Source organism: Tachysurus fulvidraco, chromosome 3, assembly GCF_022655615.1.
Source record: "Tachysurus fulvidraco isolate hzauxx_2018 chromosome 3, HZAU_PFXX_2.0, whole genome shotgun sequence".
NCBI classification, from domain to species: domain Eukaryota; kingdom Metazoa; phylum Chordata; class Actinopteri; order Siluriformes; family Bagridae; genus Tachysurus; species Tachysurus fulvidraco.
In genome coordinates, this window is record NC_062520.1 from 24,600,559 (window position 1) to 24,615,558 (window position 15,000).

The window sequence follows — 15,000 nt, forward strand, 5'->3', positions numbered from 1 at the left end:
TCAACTACATCATCACGCAGGTCCGTCGTCAGTTCTTCTGTCTTCCCCATGGTGCAGTATCCAGCCAGGTCAGCGCATCACCCCCTCATGAGCTGAGAAACTTACAAACTAGCTATATACAGAGACTAATTACAATAACAACCGGTCAGTCACAGGTTGGGAAACGTCACTTTAATAGCCATTTAAACCCCTGTGTGTCAACCTGTGTGTTTATAACGTGGCCAAACATTCAAAGACATGGAAACTTAAAAAGGAGTCAAACAACCATGTGATCATTTATGACGTCACGTGACCACTATCCTCAAATGAGAAAAAAATTCTCTTGCATTATCAGTCCAATTTTCCAAATGTAATGGAATGTTTAACAATTCCTTACAGGGTATGCAGACATTTGAGCACGACTGTACATCTGACTCGCTCTGGTCCTCATCCACAGATCCACCTCTCAATTGACCACCACAGCAGTGCTGCTCTCTCTCAGCACCAAAATACTCCCAGATGTGGTTTTCCTTTCCATATCATCTCCTCCCTGACTTAACGTGGACTCTGAATACCTGAATGATGATTTCGGTAATAGAATAGCTTCTTCAATGTCGTGGTGGTGTTTTTGTTTTTACCCAACAGGGCCAGACCCAAGTTCTGGGTACTACATTTAATTACCCTTATCGCTCCCGTCTTCCTTTTATTCGTTTGAGCTGACGTAAAGACTGAGAGTTTGATTTGTGAAATTTCTTCCATTTACATTTACATTTACATTTACAGCATTTGGCAGACGCCCTTATCCAGAGCGACGTACATAAGTGCTTAAATCTCTAACACTGAATACATTAATGCTGGTTCACTAGGTTACATACTTAAGATACCATGAGTTTAAAACATTTGTTCAAAGTTACAATGAAAAAGTGTCAAAGGTTTTTTTTTTTTTTTTTTTTTTTTAAATGCAAAAGATAAGGAAAGAAGTGCTAGTTGAAGTGTTTCCTGAATAAGTAGGTCTTCAACCGCCGCTTGAAAATAGCCAGTGACTCAGTGTCCGGACCTCTATGGGAAGTTCATTCCACCACCTTGGTGCCAGTACAGAGAAGAGTCTTGTAGTATACTTGCCTCTTACCCTGAGAGATGGTGGGACCAGTCGAGCAGTGCTGGTAGATCGGAGGTTACGGGGTGCAGTGCGAGGAATGATGAGGGCTTTGAGGTAAGAGGGGGCTGGTCCATTTTTGGCTTTGTAGGCCAGCATCAGTGTTTTGAACCGGATGCGTGCAGCTACCGGAAGCCAGTGGAGGGATCGCAGTAGCGGGGTGGTATGCGAGAACTTTGGCAGGTTGAAAACAAGCCGGGCAGCTGCATTTTGGATCATTTGCAGAGGACGGATTGCGTTCATAGGTAGACCTGCCAGCAGTGCATTGCAGTAATCCAGTCTAGAAATGACAAGAGACTGAACCTGAGCCTGTACCTGAAGTACCTGAGCAGTCTGTGTGGACAAAAATGGCCGAATCCTTCTAATGTTGTAGAGAAGAAACCGACATGAGCGAGTCACATTTGCAACATGAGAGGAAAAGGACAGTTGATTGTCCATGGTTACCCCAAGGTTGCGAGCTGTGGCTGAAGGGGAGATCAGATCGTTGTGCAAGTATATAGCAAGATCGTGACCTGGGGATGAATCACCTGGGATGAACAGCAGTTCAGTTTTGCTAGGATTGAGCTTTAACTGATGAGCAGTCATCCATGATGAAATTTCTGCCAGACATGCTGAGATCCGGTCAGAAGCTGTGGCATCTGAGGGTGGGAAAGAGAAGATAAGTTGTGTATCATCAGCATAGCAGTGGTAAGAGAACCCATGTGATGAAATAACTTCACCAAGAGAGTGAGTATACAAGGAGAAAAGAAGAGGACCAAGTACTGAGCCCTGTGGGACGCCAGTAGAGAGTCTGCGTGGAGCAGATGTCACTCCCCTCCATGTTACTTGATATGAGCGTCCTTCCAGGTAGGAGGCAAACCATTCCCAAGCTGATCCGCAAATCCCAAGACTCTTGAGGGAGGATAAGAGAGTCTTGTGGTTGACCGTATCAAACGCTGCTGAAAGGTCAAGGAGGATAAGGACGGATGATAGTTTGGCTGATCTAGCAGTATGTAGCTTCTCAGAGACATCCAAAAGGGCTGTCTCTGTAGAGTGAGCTGCTTTAAAGCCAGACTGTTTGGGATCTTGGAGGTTGTTCTGTGAGAGATAGACAGACAGTTGATTATAGACAATGCGTTCAAGAATTTTTGAAAGAAATGAGAGAAGTGATACCGGTCTGTAGTTACTGATGTCTGATGGATCCAGAGCAGGTTTCTTTAGGATGGGAATAAACCTTGCTCTCTTGAAAGTAGTTGGTACCTGACCAGATGCTATGGATCTATTGACGATAGTGGAAATGAAGGGCAAGAGGTCTTGTGAGATGGTCTGGAGCATAGTGGTAGGGAGTGGATCCAATGGGCAGGTGGTAGGATTGCAGGACTGGATGAGTTGTAAAATCTCTTCTGCTGCCACAGTTGAAAAATGTGACAACGAAGGTGTAGGGGAATCCATACTCTGAGATGTAAGTGCAGTCGGGGCTGAAGTGAAAGTCCGGCAGATTTCCTCAATCTTCTCCTGGTAGAAAGAAGCAAAGTCTTCTGCAGTCAGGGAGGATGAAGAAGGTGGAGCCGGGGGGTTGAGCAGAGAAGAGATGATGTTGTGGAATTTCCGAGGGTCATGTGAGGAAGCTTCAAGCTTTCCTTGTAGAAGGAAGTCTTGGCAGAAGTCACATCTGAGAAGAACTTGACAAGAAGTGTTCTGTAAAAATCAAGATCTGCATCAAGTTGTGATTTCTTCCACTTTCTCTCTGATGATCTTAGCTCTCTTCGATTGTTGCGCAGCACATCTGAAAGCCAAGGAGCAGAAGAAGAAGTTTTCTTGGGTTTAGTGAACATAGGGCAGAGGGAGTCCATTGTTGAGGAAAGAGATGAGAGGAAAGTATCTGTGGCTGAGTCTAAGGGTAGTGAGGAAAAAGACTTAGCATCAGGAAGGGAAGAAAGAGTGCCAGAAGCTACAGATGAAGGTGAGACAGAGTGAAGGTTGCGGCGAGTAAGAGCAAGGGGGTGAGAGGTAGTTTTAGGTAAGATAGGTAGAGTGATGGTGAAGGATACCAGGTGATGATCAGAGACGTGGAGTGGGGTAGCAGTCACATCTGTAGCTGGAGAAGGACGGGTGAAAACCAGGTCCAGGACATTGCCTCCTTTGTGTGTGGGGATGTAGCTGTTGAGTGTGAGGGAGAAAGAGTCGAGAAGAGACAGGAGGGAAGAAGAATGTAGCTTGTCAGAGGGGAGGTTGAAGTCACCAAGCACTGTCAGGGGGGAGCTATCGAAAGGGAAAGCATTAAGCAGTGAGTCCATTTCTTCCAGGAAGTTTCCTAGGGGACCAGGAGGGCGGTAGACAACAATGATAACAAGGTTGATAGGAGAGGTAACTGAAATGGCATGAAATTCAAAAGAAGAGATGGTTAAATTAGAGAAGAGTAGAGGTGTAAAAGCACCATTTCTTTGACAACAATAAACCTGTACCACCACCCCTGCCTGTTTCTCGTGGTGAGTGAGAGAAAGCATAGGCAGAGGATAAAGCAGCTGGTGTAGCAGTGTTCTGTGGGGATATCCAGGTTTCTGTTAGAGCAAGAAAATCAAAGGAGTAATGGGAAGTTAAAGCAGAGATAAAATCAGCTTTCTTTACCGCAGACTGACAATTCCAGAGCCCACCTACCACTACTGTTTGAGACTTACACAACAGAGGAGGGTAGATGAGGTTATTGGGATTGTGACCTCTGCTTTGTGGATGAGAGCGTCTGCGAGAGTAGGCCTTGAGTACAGTGATGGGTTTAAGGCACATATTTGTAGTCAAACAAGAGTGAGAATTGAGGTATGGTAGAATATATCAAAACAGTACTAGACACTAATGTTAGAGAGAGAGAGAGAGCTACTAACAAACCGCTACAGACGCTAGCGTCTGTAGCGGAGAACCTTCAATTTAAATAGGTAAGCCCTGCCCCCAATTCACACCTTAAGGGAGACTGAAACTACTCCTGATTAATCAGCTGAGAGAACAACAAAAACCAACACTATAAAAATCAACAATGCTATAGAATATAACACGATTCAAATCACACTACTCTAGAACAAAGTGAGTTAAGCAGATAGTATACAAAAGACAGGAACCTACTTTACCGATGACAAATGGAAATGGCATCATTAGAAACACTACGGAACGTTCTTCGATTTATTCTGCACCTCGAGTTTCCCGTAATTGAGTCTATTTCCCTCTAAATTAAGAAGAAGTGGCCAGTTCTTCCGGATCGTACCACGAGTCCTAAGTGAGGAGGGTGAAGTCCTCCGAACGAAGTCAGCTTTTTGACCTGTTACACACTTGGAATCGAGCACCATCCACCCTATTCCAATTCCATGAGCTCACACACACACTAGTATCACTGTGATTGACACCCCCCCGTGTATGTGTATGTCACCCCTCCTCTCCTCCAACTAAGCACCGCAGTGGATTTGATCTCACGTCTCGGAACGACTCTGTACGGTATCCGTTCCTTTTTCTGTGAGGCTTCTCGAATCTTCTAACGTAGGAGAAAACAGTGAAGTGCGTACGATTGTTAGCTTGTGCGTAATGAACGGTTTAAATCCTTGTATCAACTTACCGCTCCACAAGCAGCCGTAGAGCTCAACCCTCAGACACACACTCATCATGCGGTCAGCCAAGGGGTAGAACCGGACCATTCGCGCTATGATGGGAGGACCCAGGTCCTTTAGAACCACATCATATGTGTTCTCATTGCCCAAGATCACCTGAGACATACACACAGAACACAAAGGCAGGTTCGAATGGACACTTAGAAACAGACTGTCTGTTCTAAAACAGACACTTATAGGTGCTTTTATTTATCAAAGTGTTGTACACAGATTTCAGAGCATGGTAAGAAAGAAAGAAAGAAAGAAAGAAAGAAAGAAAGAAAGAAAGAAAGAAAGAAAGAAAGAAAGAAATGACAGAGAAGAAAGCAATGACAGAAGAAAGAAAGAAAGAAAGAAAGAAAGAAAGCCTCCCTCCCTCCCCTCCTCCCTCCGCGTTCCTCTCCCTCCCCGCCCTCTCCCTCCCTCCCCTCCCGCCCTCCCTCCCTCCTCCCTCCCGCCCACCCTCCCTCCCTCCCTCCCTCCACTCCCTCCTCCTCCCGCCCCTCCTCCTCCACTCCCTCTCCTCCCTCCCGCCCGCCCTCCCGCTCCTCCCTCCTGCCCCCGCCCTCCCTCCTCCCCCTCCCTCCCTCCCTCCTCCCTCCCTGCCCTCTCCCGCCCCTCCCTCCCTCCCTCCTCCCTCCCTCCTCCCTCCTCCCTCTCCCCCCTCCCTCCCCTCCCTCCCCTCCTCCCTCCCTTCCCTCCTCCCCCCTCCCTCCCTCCCTCCCTCCCTCCCTCCCGCTCCCTCCCCCTCCCTCCCCCTCCCTCCTCCCTCCCTCCCGTCCCTCCTCCCTCCCCTCCCTCCCCCCCGCCCTCCCCTCCCTTACCTCCCTCCTCCCTCCCATCCTCCCTCCCGCCTCCCTCCCTCACCTCCCTCACCTCATCCCTCCCTCCCTCCTCCCCTCCCTCCCTCCCTGCCCTCTCCTCCATCCTTCCCTCCTCCTCCTCCCTCCCTCCCTCCCTCCCTCTCTCCGTCCCTCCCGCGCTCCCGCCCACCCTCACTCTCGCCCTCCCTCCCGCCCTCCCTCCCTCCCTCCCTCCCTCCCTCCCTCCTCTCCTCCCTCCCCTTCCCTCCTCCCTCCCTCCCTCCCCCTCCCTCCCTCCCTCCCTCCCTCCCTCCCTCCCTCCCTCCTCCTCCACTGCCCTCTCCCTCCCCCCTCCCTTCCCTCCTCCTCCCTCCCTCTCCCTCCTCCCTCCCTCCCTCCCTCCCTCTCCCTCCTCCTCCCTCCCTTCCCTCCTCCCTCCCTCCCTCCCTCCTCCCTCCCTCCCTCCCTCCTCCCGCCCTCCTCCCTCCCTCCCTCCCTCCCTCCCTCCCTCCCTCCCTCCCTTCCCTCTCCTCCCTCCTTCCCTCCTCCCCCTCCCTCCCTCCCTCCCTCCCCCCTCTCCCTCCCTCCCCCTCTCTCCCGCCGCCTCACGCCCCTCCTCCCGCCCTCCCTCCCGCCCTCCCGCCCTTCCCTCGCATCCCTCCCTTCCCTCCGCCCTCCCGCCCGCCCGCCGCCCTCCCTCCCGCCCATACAGCCTCCTCCGCCCGTGACCATGGCACAATTTGTGGCTAACCTCTTGGCCCCATCGGTCCTTCCAGGTGATCCACTGTCGGCCGTCCCTCGAGTAACGGAGCCGGTAACTACGTGCAAACTCCCGTCCGTGCCCGTCGGCATGGCGACCCTGCGTGCCCACCAGAGACAGAAAGTGCAGCTTGTGCAGGTCCACCTGCAGATACTCTGATGGATTGGGGAACACCGGTCCTAAAGGACACCATGCCCCATCCCCCTCTCCTGTACTCAGCCTGATGGACAGAAAGAGAAAGAGTTACTAGCACATACAGATACAAATGACGCCATGTTTCCTTTGCAGGACATCTACAGTACGAACCCGTATGGAAGTAGCTGCATATTAGAGGCGGGGGGTCTGAAATCTACAGGCACACACATAACCTGCTGTATGTTACACACTTAACTGACACATCAGGAGCTTGCCGGTCTCTGGCTGGCCATGTGCAGACTCAGATGTACACACATGTATAGTGTAAAGTGCACTTTTAGTGTAAAGTGCACTACAGATTTTAATAAATCTGTAGTGCAACACAAACTGTGCCTGAGACTTGCTAATAAACGTGTCACACATGAAGCGCAAACTGTGGTTTAAAAACTGTGAAAGCGGTCACACACAGAGCTGTAAAAAGCTCGACACTACAGAAGAATTGCAAACGTAGCAAGGAGATATAAATCTTAGTCAAGTCTCTGGAGTCTGAACAAGTGAAAGCTTTGGAGGTCTTTGATACAGACGATATCCCACTGCTCCCCAGCTGCTTTTGTTTTAATAGATAGAAAGGAGAACAAAACAAAAGAGATTCGTTGGTGAAACCTGCTCAGCATTTTTGCTTTTCATTTTCATTTTCAGTGTCGGAATTGTGGCAACGACTTCTGCTTTATTTCTTGAATTGCTTTGTTGGATGTGAAAAAAAAAAAAAACGGCACGTGTTCCAGATGTAGACTTTGCTCTATGATCGGGGTTGCCAGATCCTGCGAGCATGAAAAAAGCAGCACAAGCTGAATTTGGGAGGAAATACAGAGACTAGCCACAAAAGTCAAGATGTACCCCTAGCACATGAATGGAAAGTATGGAAGTAAAGCTCTGCTCATGGTACAAATCATACGAGCTCGTCTGTGAAACACGGTGATGGCAGCGCCATGGGTTTGACTCGCGTGGCTGCTTCTGGAACAGATTCGCTAGTCTTTATTAAGGATTGTAGCAGCAGAATGACTGCAGAAGTCTACAAAAAGCATTCGGTCTGACGATTTACAGAGACATTAAGAAAGTAATTCATCATCGGTGACCCAAAGCACACTGCCGACACAAACAAAAGACTTCATCGGGGATAAAAGTGGAAGGTTTTCGCCGTACAGACCGTCGACAACTCAAAGATGTCGAATAGACAACTCAAAGATGTCGAATAGACAACTGAAAGATATCAAAGCATCAGATGGGAAAATGCAACACTCTGGTGTTGATGGTGTCAGTGGGTCTCTATCTGGAAGCAGTTTACTGCAAGAAAGAAACAATCACCCAAATATTTAGTGTAAATTATTGTAGTCACTGATCATTTCCTCTAGTTCACTAAATGTTACCCAATATGTAATTAGCCACGTTTCCAATTTCTCCAGTTTTTTGGGTTGTGAAACACTTCCTGTTCTTACGGTACGTGGACGATTTTTCTTTTAAGTGTGTGTTTATGCTTGTGAAACCTTTTTGTGCACAAAAGGAAACCGGGGGGCAAACTTTTTCAGACTTTCTTTATGTCTGTACAATTCTGGTGAGGCATGACCTCTGCCTGCGGATGTTCTGAGGCTGAACTGCAATAACAATCCTGATGGAAACCCAGCTACGCTTTAGTTACCCAAATGCTCCACTCATACAGATGATGGATTTCCTACATGCTGCCAAGACCTCACACTACCATACCATATGTACACACCTGGTGCGAGAGTCTGCTGAGGATTTTGGCGTGCTAGGACCGACAGAAACCTATTAAAAAGGGCTATTGAGAATGTGTCGCTGAAGTGGGAATTCATTAGGAAGCTGCTGAGATATGAATGCTAACCAACTGAGGCTTTCCGCACAAGTCCCTTCTTGCTCACCGTTGCATATATTGAAACGAACACAATTTTGTACCAGAGAGATAAAAGAAAAAAAAAAACTTTAATTTCTGCATGCTGGAGGAATTGTGAGCAAATATGGCTGAGAGATGAGAGAGTTACTGAGACATACAATGATTATCAGGATATAAGCACTGTATTTAATCTACAGCTTCGTTGGTAGAGCTTAATCGCTCTTCCGTGGTCGTTAAGGTAGTACCTGCGCCGTGGATGGATACATGACGGCGCATCACTACAAACCTACTTAAAATACAAGTGCGAGTTGTTCTGTATCCCACACCGTAACACACTACCTCACTAGTGGAGACCCTGAGAACGTTCCAACAACCACATGATCCCTGTAAGGCTCGCCCGCTCCATGTAAATACCCGTGGCTCTTACACTCAGTATGAGCTTAATCACAAACACATGATCGTCCTGCTGGCCAAGGACACACACACGTACACACACACAACACGTGCGCGCAGACCCCCGGCAAACCAGACCAAAAGATCTCTCTTAAAATAATAAAGGAGTGTGCGTGCATTTTTTGGCTTGTGCTGTGTATCAAGTAAGTCTACCCCAGACAGTCAGTGCAGTATTGCCATTACCTAATGTGCTATATCAGGACACAGTTCATTACTAACATCTCGCGTAATGCAATAGCGTCGCTTTCCGTGATTTATCGAGAGCACAACACCCACACACCCTAACTTTTACACACACACATTCACTTACCTGCCATGTTTAGCCTCCGTAGAGTCAGACCAGGCACTGGATGCTGAGATATCTGAATCTGGGATCGTTCCATCCTCCATCCCCAGGGCATAACGACAAGTAGCTATATGTGAAAGAGAAAAAGAGACAAAGTGCTTAAGACTATCTATGAGGGAAAACATTTTCTAACAGTTACACTTGCTGTCATTCGAAGATATTTGCATCTCTGCAAGAACGCGACATCATTAGACCATTTTTTTGCCATTAACAGAGACAAAGCTGGCTTGGAGACATACAGGCAGATGTTTCTCTACCTCATAATGATGATATCTTGATTTTCTGATCCTCACATGACAAGTATCTCTTCAATCTAATCAAAACCAGCTACGATCCCTTATTATAACAATAAACTTAACAAATTAACTTCACACAGGCTTTAACGAAACACGGCTTGTAACAAAAAAAAAAATTGCAGTAAACAGTAGCCTACCAAGAAAGTCATTGGTCACTATCTTCCTGTTATAAGGCAGGAAGTAGGACGTGTTAATATAGGATCAGCGTTCCAGCGCTGGAGAGAACTGAAGGAGCAGGAAGTTGGCCACATATTCACAGGTCGGAGTTTCCCGAGTCAATAACTCCTGAGCTAAACGCTGTTACTACACAAATAACACCTCTTTTCTATCGTAGTAATGTAGAGAGGCAGCTACAACCGCGTTTTGTGTAGTAACAGCATTTAGCTCAGGAGTTATTGACTCGGGAAACTCCAATCTGTGAATATGTGGCCAACTTCCTGCTCCTTCAGTTCTCTCCAGCGCTGGAAAGCTGATCCTATATTAACACGTCCTGCTTCTTGCCTTATCGTAAGCCTTTCTTCGCTTTCTTTCTTTGTTTTTATCCTCCATGTCAATGTTAAAACCGTTTTCTGCTAATGTCACAAATGCGCACTGAACACTCTCTCCGCCGCGTATTGACAAGCCCCGCCCCTTTCTGCTCATTGGCTACACGTTTGTTTTGATTTTTAGTTTGTGGTCCCGACTCAGTTATCCGAAGCATTCATCAAACATCGGAGACCCCACCTTTTAACACTGTTCGGCAATTTCATTGGTCTAATGAAAGCTTCATGTCGCCAAAAACCTGAGCATGTCAAAGAATTTTTTTTTTTTTAATTTGAAAAATCCATATATTGTTTAAGCTGCAAGGTTCAAAGCAGGAGGAAAAGGTTGTAGCTTATAGTCCGGAAAATACGGTAATTATGAGAAAGAAGCTAAAATTACCAGCTTATAAACAATAAAACATGTTCAGAAATAGGCTTAATAACCCTATATTTAGTCTGATGTAATCTTAAAAGAAATAGTTTTAAGATATTGTGTCAAATATATTTTTGCACCGTACCTTCAAATCCGTTCAGAATCTGACCTCGGTTCTTACGTGTGGGTTTGAAGCGCACGTGTTGGACAGTACGCTTTCAGAACGGTGTGTACTTCCACATGACACCGTTCGTGTTGTGTGACACACAGGCTGATTGTTATTGTTAACATCAGACCTGTTGTAATTGTGTGACGGTCTTGAACCCTCCCTCATATTCTCTTATATCTCTCACAGGATCTGATTAAATTCAAACACCCCCCCCAATCCACCATATTTTATACCGTCATTGGCCAGACACTTGATCTTCTGTAATCGTAAAAAAAAGAATCTTATTTAAAAAAGAATTGAGATGCATATCCTGGGTATGGATTAGTGTGCTGGAGCTTGGTTCAACACAGCTGAAAATAATTCGTCGGCTGCGTTCATGTTGAATCCGAAGCAGATTTGTTTCTTACATCATTCTGAGATCATTTGTTCAGTGTGCGGTACGAGGTGCATAGTGTGGTCACATCTGATTTGTGAAAGTGTCTCTAGAATATGATGCAGTGCTCCCTGAGCTCCCTTATCTGTGAGCCGTAGCAGCGGTTCGACGACGCGTCTGCTCTCGGCTGCACGTGAACGACGAGAACTCTTTTTTACAAAGAAGTTACTTGCGGTTAATGATAAAGGACAGTATTCAGTCAGTAGCAGGTGTCAAATGTGATCAAATGTAAAAACACAATGCTACAACAGTAAGAAAACTTTTACTGACAGAACAGTCCAAAACAGATCATTTGCCTTTCCTGGCTTTCTAAACAGAAAACTCTTGGCTCTCTGTGGCTAAAGCGGTGGTCACTAGATTCGCAGCATGCAATATTTCTACAGAGACCACCGTGACTATGAACATGACATGACAGGACATGCACCGGATGGAGCGACCCCTGCTAGAATCGGTGCTTTCTCCATCTTGGCTTTTCTGAAGAGGTCCCATCATGATGAGCCAATGTTCTCTTGGTCTTCAGGTGAGACGAATTCACCGGACAAGAGCTCACCAGGAGTAAAATGCCACACAAGCTCGTGTTTCCGGTTTCCGGCGTTCCTGCGTGGATACATAGAAGCCGACAGAACGGACAGTGGAGCGTTTACCAAATCTCACCCGAGTACAGCTGGTAAAGTTGGATATATAGTTAATTCAGTAAGTGTTCAAAAGTGGCAGCAGATGCATGAGGCGACGTACAACATCTGTGCATTTTTTAAATATTCATTCTGCAATTCTATACAATAAAACATAAACAGGGTGTGTGTGTGTGTGTGTGTGTGTGTGTGTGTGTGTGTGTGTGTGTGTGTGTGAGTGAGGGAGAGAGTGTGTGTGTGTTTTCACAAGAAGGGAGGGGACTCAGTTGCTCTCCATGAGTCACTGAATAAGAATGTTATGGATAAGGGACAAATTCTACCCCTGCTGTGATTTGCGCACACACACACACACACACACACGTCTCTATTTCATTACATCATCACTCTGCTGCCAATGAAACTCTCTCTTCCAAACATGCACTCTGCTCTGCCCTACAATACACTGTGAATTTGGGTTGTACAATATGAGCGCTGCCGGACTTGCTTATTACAAATAGCAGCAAAGGATCATGCTTTAAGACTCTATGGACCCTGATGTCTTCCTCCGTGTCCATGCCGAAAGCGTAAAAGCGAGGATTCGGGACGGACCTTACGGCTTTATCTCGTTCCCGCACGATGGCTGGTTTGTGTGATTTCATGGTGTCTCATGGCTCAACAGAGAGTCATGAATCCAGTGTTATTACTCACTGGAACACGAGCACAGATTGTCCCTAACCCATAAATCTGTTCTTCCGATCAGAACTTTAATGAAAACTTTAAAATGCTTCCATCTCTGAACTTTATTACAACTGGGGATGACTTTTTAATCTAACTCCAGTAAACATTTGAAGGGCTCCGTCTTTACGACATGCACCACATGCGGTCACTACACAACGGTGATTCACACAAATAACCGCATTTGAATCTTTATTCAGAAATTCACATTACGTCTGGGGATTTTCCTGCTTCCTACACTTTGAGAACTGACTGTTCCACTGCTGCAGATTAGGCCATCCTTAAAAATATTCTTGTTTGCCGTAACCCGACCGACCCTGTCAATTTAGGACCGACTCAATTTTTTCCGACCGACTTGCTGGTGGTAAATTTGTGTTAACTCTGACCGATTTTTTACTCTTCAAACAACTCATACAAAAGCAATAAAATAATAATAATTATATTTTAGTAAGTATTGTGTAGATATATAAATTGCCTAGGCCTACATACAAACGAAGGTTACGTTCTTTCTTTTAAATAAAAACCCGTGACGTCATCTATGTTTACACCACTAGTCTACGTGATAGGAAAGGCCAAGGATTTCCGTATACCTACTTAAAAAGCGCGAGGATACGTAACAATATCGTTTTGTGACAGAACTCTCATTCATAAATTCACCCCGCACTGTGTTGCGAACACAGACTGTGGTTGCGATTGCGAATCACTAACGTTTTTGGACCATTGGGGCTTCCGTGGCCTGTGATCTGATCAGACGTCACCTACCGAGGAGGAAAATCAGTTGCTTGGCGGTGTTTTTTTTGCGCAAATTTGAAATTAACTAACTAATGTAAAATAAGATATGAAACGAAATCAGACCCAAACTACACTCTGAGCGTTTTCGGAAGCCTGCGCCTAAAGCTACAGCAGCTTCGGGTGACATTTCACCCACAGCCCGAGTACAAATGTATTTGGAAAGCTTTGTAAACTACCAGTTCATTCAGTTCATAATATTCTGCAATGAAAGAGTGTTGGTGATAAAACTGAACAAATGTTTATTGTTCAGTCTTAAATGTACATTGAAAATTGACAGCTGATAAAACCTGCGCTCCAGGTCCCATATTCATATAACATTTAAGGCTAAATGTAGCTCTTAAAGGTATAAAGCTCACCCAAAAATGAAAATTGTGTTATTTCCTCACCCTCAATTTTTTCCAAAACTGTATGAGGTTCTTTCTTCTGTTTAACACAAAAAAATGATATTTTGAAAAATGTTGGTAATCAGACAGTTGGCAGCACCCACTGACTTTCACAGTAGGAAAAAATATAGACTCTGAAAGTCAATGGGTGCTGCCAACTGTCTGATTACCAACATTTTTCAACAGTGCATTATGGGACTGACTAGACGGACAGTCCCTACCCTGTGTACCCTGAAGTCTTGCTCTTGTGTGTAAGCTCTTCGTTTCAGTGAAGCCGCACTGAGACGATGTCAATAGAAATAAAACTGAAATAAACGGAGCCTTTTATCTCCCATCGGCATCGTCCTTCTGCCTGAAACTCCTTCGTGCACTTATCGACACAGCAGTGTGGTTAATAAATGATGTCATGCAGCAAAGAGGAAGATTATTTCTGTACAAAAAGAATGAAAGAGTTCCAACAACATTCATAAAGCTTTGTAGACTCTCCATGGATGGCAAAATCCTGTCGTTTTCCTTCCCGCACACGCGCGTACATCCACACGTGCAGTCTGCGGCGCACGTTATCCTTTCCTTTTTGAATAGGCTGACAGATTTCTGACAGAAGCTCCTTTGTTAGGTTTAGCGTATCAAAAACATGTGGCCTTTTATTCTTTCCTGTTTACTTAATCTATATGTTTCATTTAAACTGTCAGTATCTAGCAAATACAAACATACACACACACACACACACACACACACAAAGACAGAGACAAACACACAAAAAGACAGACAGACATGCAGACAGACAGACAGACACATGCACACACAAAGACAGACAGACATGCAGATAGACAGACAGACACACACACACAAAGACAGACAGACATGCAGATAGACAGACAGACACACACACACAAAGACAGACAGACATGCAGATAGACAGACAGACACACACACACAAAGACAGACAGACATGCAGATAGACAGACAGACACATGCACACACAAAGACAGACAGACATGCAGATAGACAGACAGACACACACACACACACACACAAAGACAGACAGACATGCAGATAGACAGACAGACACACACACACAAAGACAGACAGACATGCAGATAGACAGACAGACACACGCACACAGAAAGACAGACAGACATGCCGATAGACAGACAGACACACACACAAAGACAGACAGACATACAGACACACACACACACACAAAGACAGACAGACATGCAGATAGACAGACACACGCCACATAGACTTGTGAGCATGATGGCGAAGGGTTGGTGTCACCAGGAGGAAGTGAAAATTGTATTGTTTAAATGGAGCACGATTTAAAAGCAGTCACTTTAAAATGGGTCCTTCATTTCCCCTCCCCACTAATCAAACACACACACACACACACACACACACACACACACACACACACACACACACACACACACACACACACACACAGGCCTCATGCACACCTTCCCAAATTCGGTTAGACATAACTAATGGCAGTGCAGAATGAACCCCTCTCCTTACTCGAGTCAAAATGCCACTCG

At 45.9% G+C, this 15,000-nt stretch overlaps 1 protein-coding gene across 5 annotated transcripts in view; it reads right to left on the bottom strand.

Moving 5' to 3' along the window:
* Positions 1–15,000, bottom strand: part of ddr1 (discoidin domain receptor tyrosine kinase 1) — a 48,729-nt gene that overhangs the window by 11,923 nt on the left and 21,806 nt on the right. For all 5 annotated transcript variants that reach the window (XM_027147683.2, XM_027147682.2, XM_027147680.2 and 2 more), the window contains exons 2-5: positions 14,981–15,000; positions 9,114–9,216; positions 6,298–6,526; positions 4,713–4,860 (exon numbers count right to left, since the gene is read on the bottom strand). The exon at positions 14,981–15,000 is cut by the window's right edge and continues 150 nt beyond it. In XM_027147683.2, the coding sequence (XP_027003484.1) occupies positions 4,713–4,860; positions 6,298–6,526; positions 9,114–9,216; positions 14,981–15,000 (500 nt within the window). The remainder of the gene's footprint in view (positions 1–4,712; positions 4,861–6,297; positions 6,527–9,113; positions 9,217–14,980) is intronic.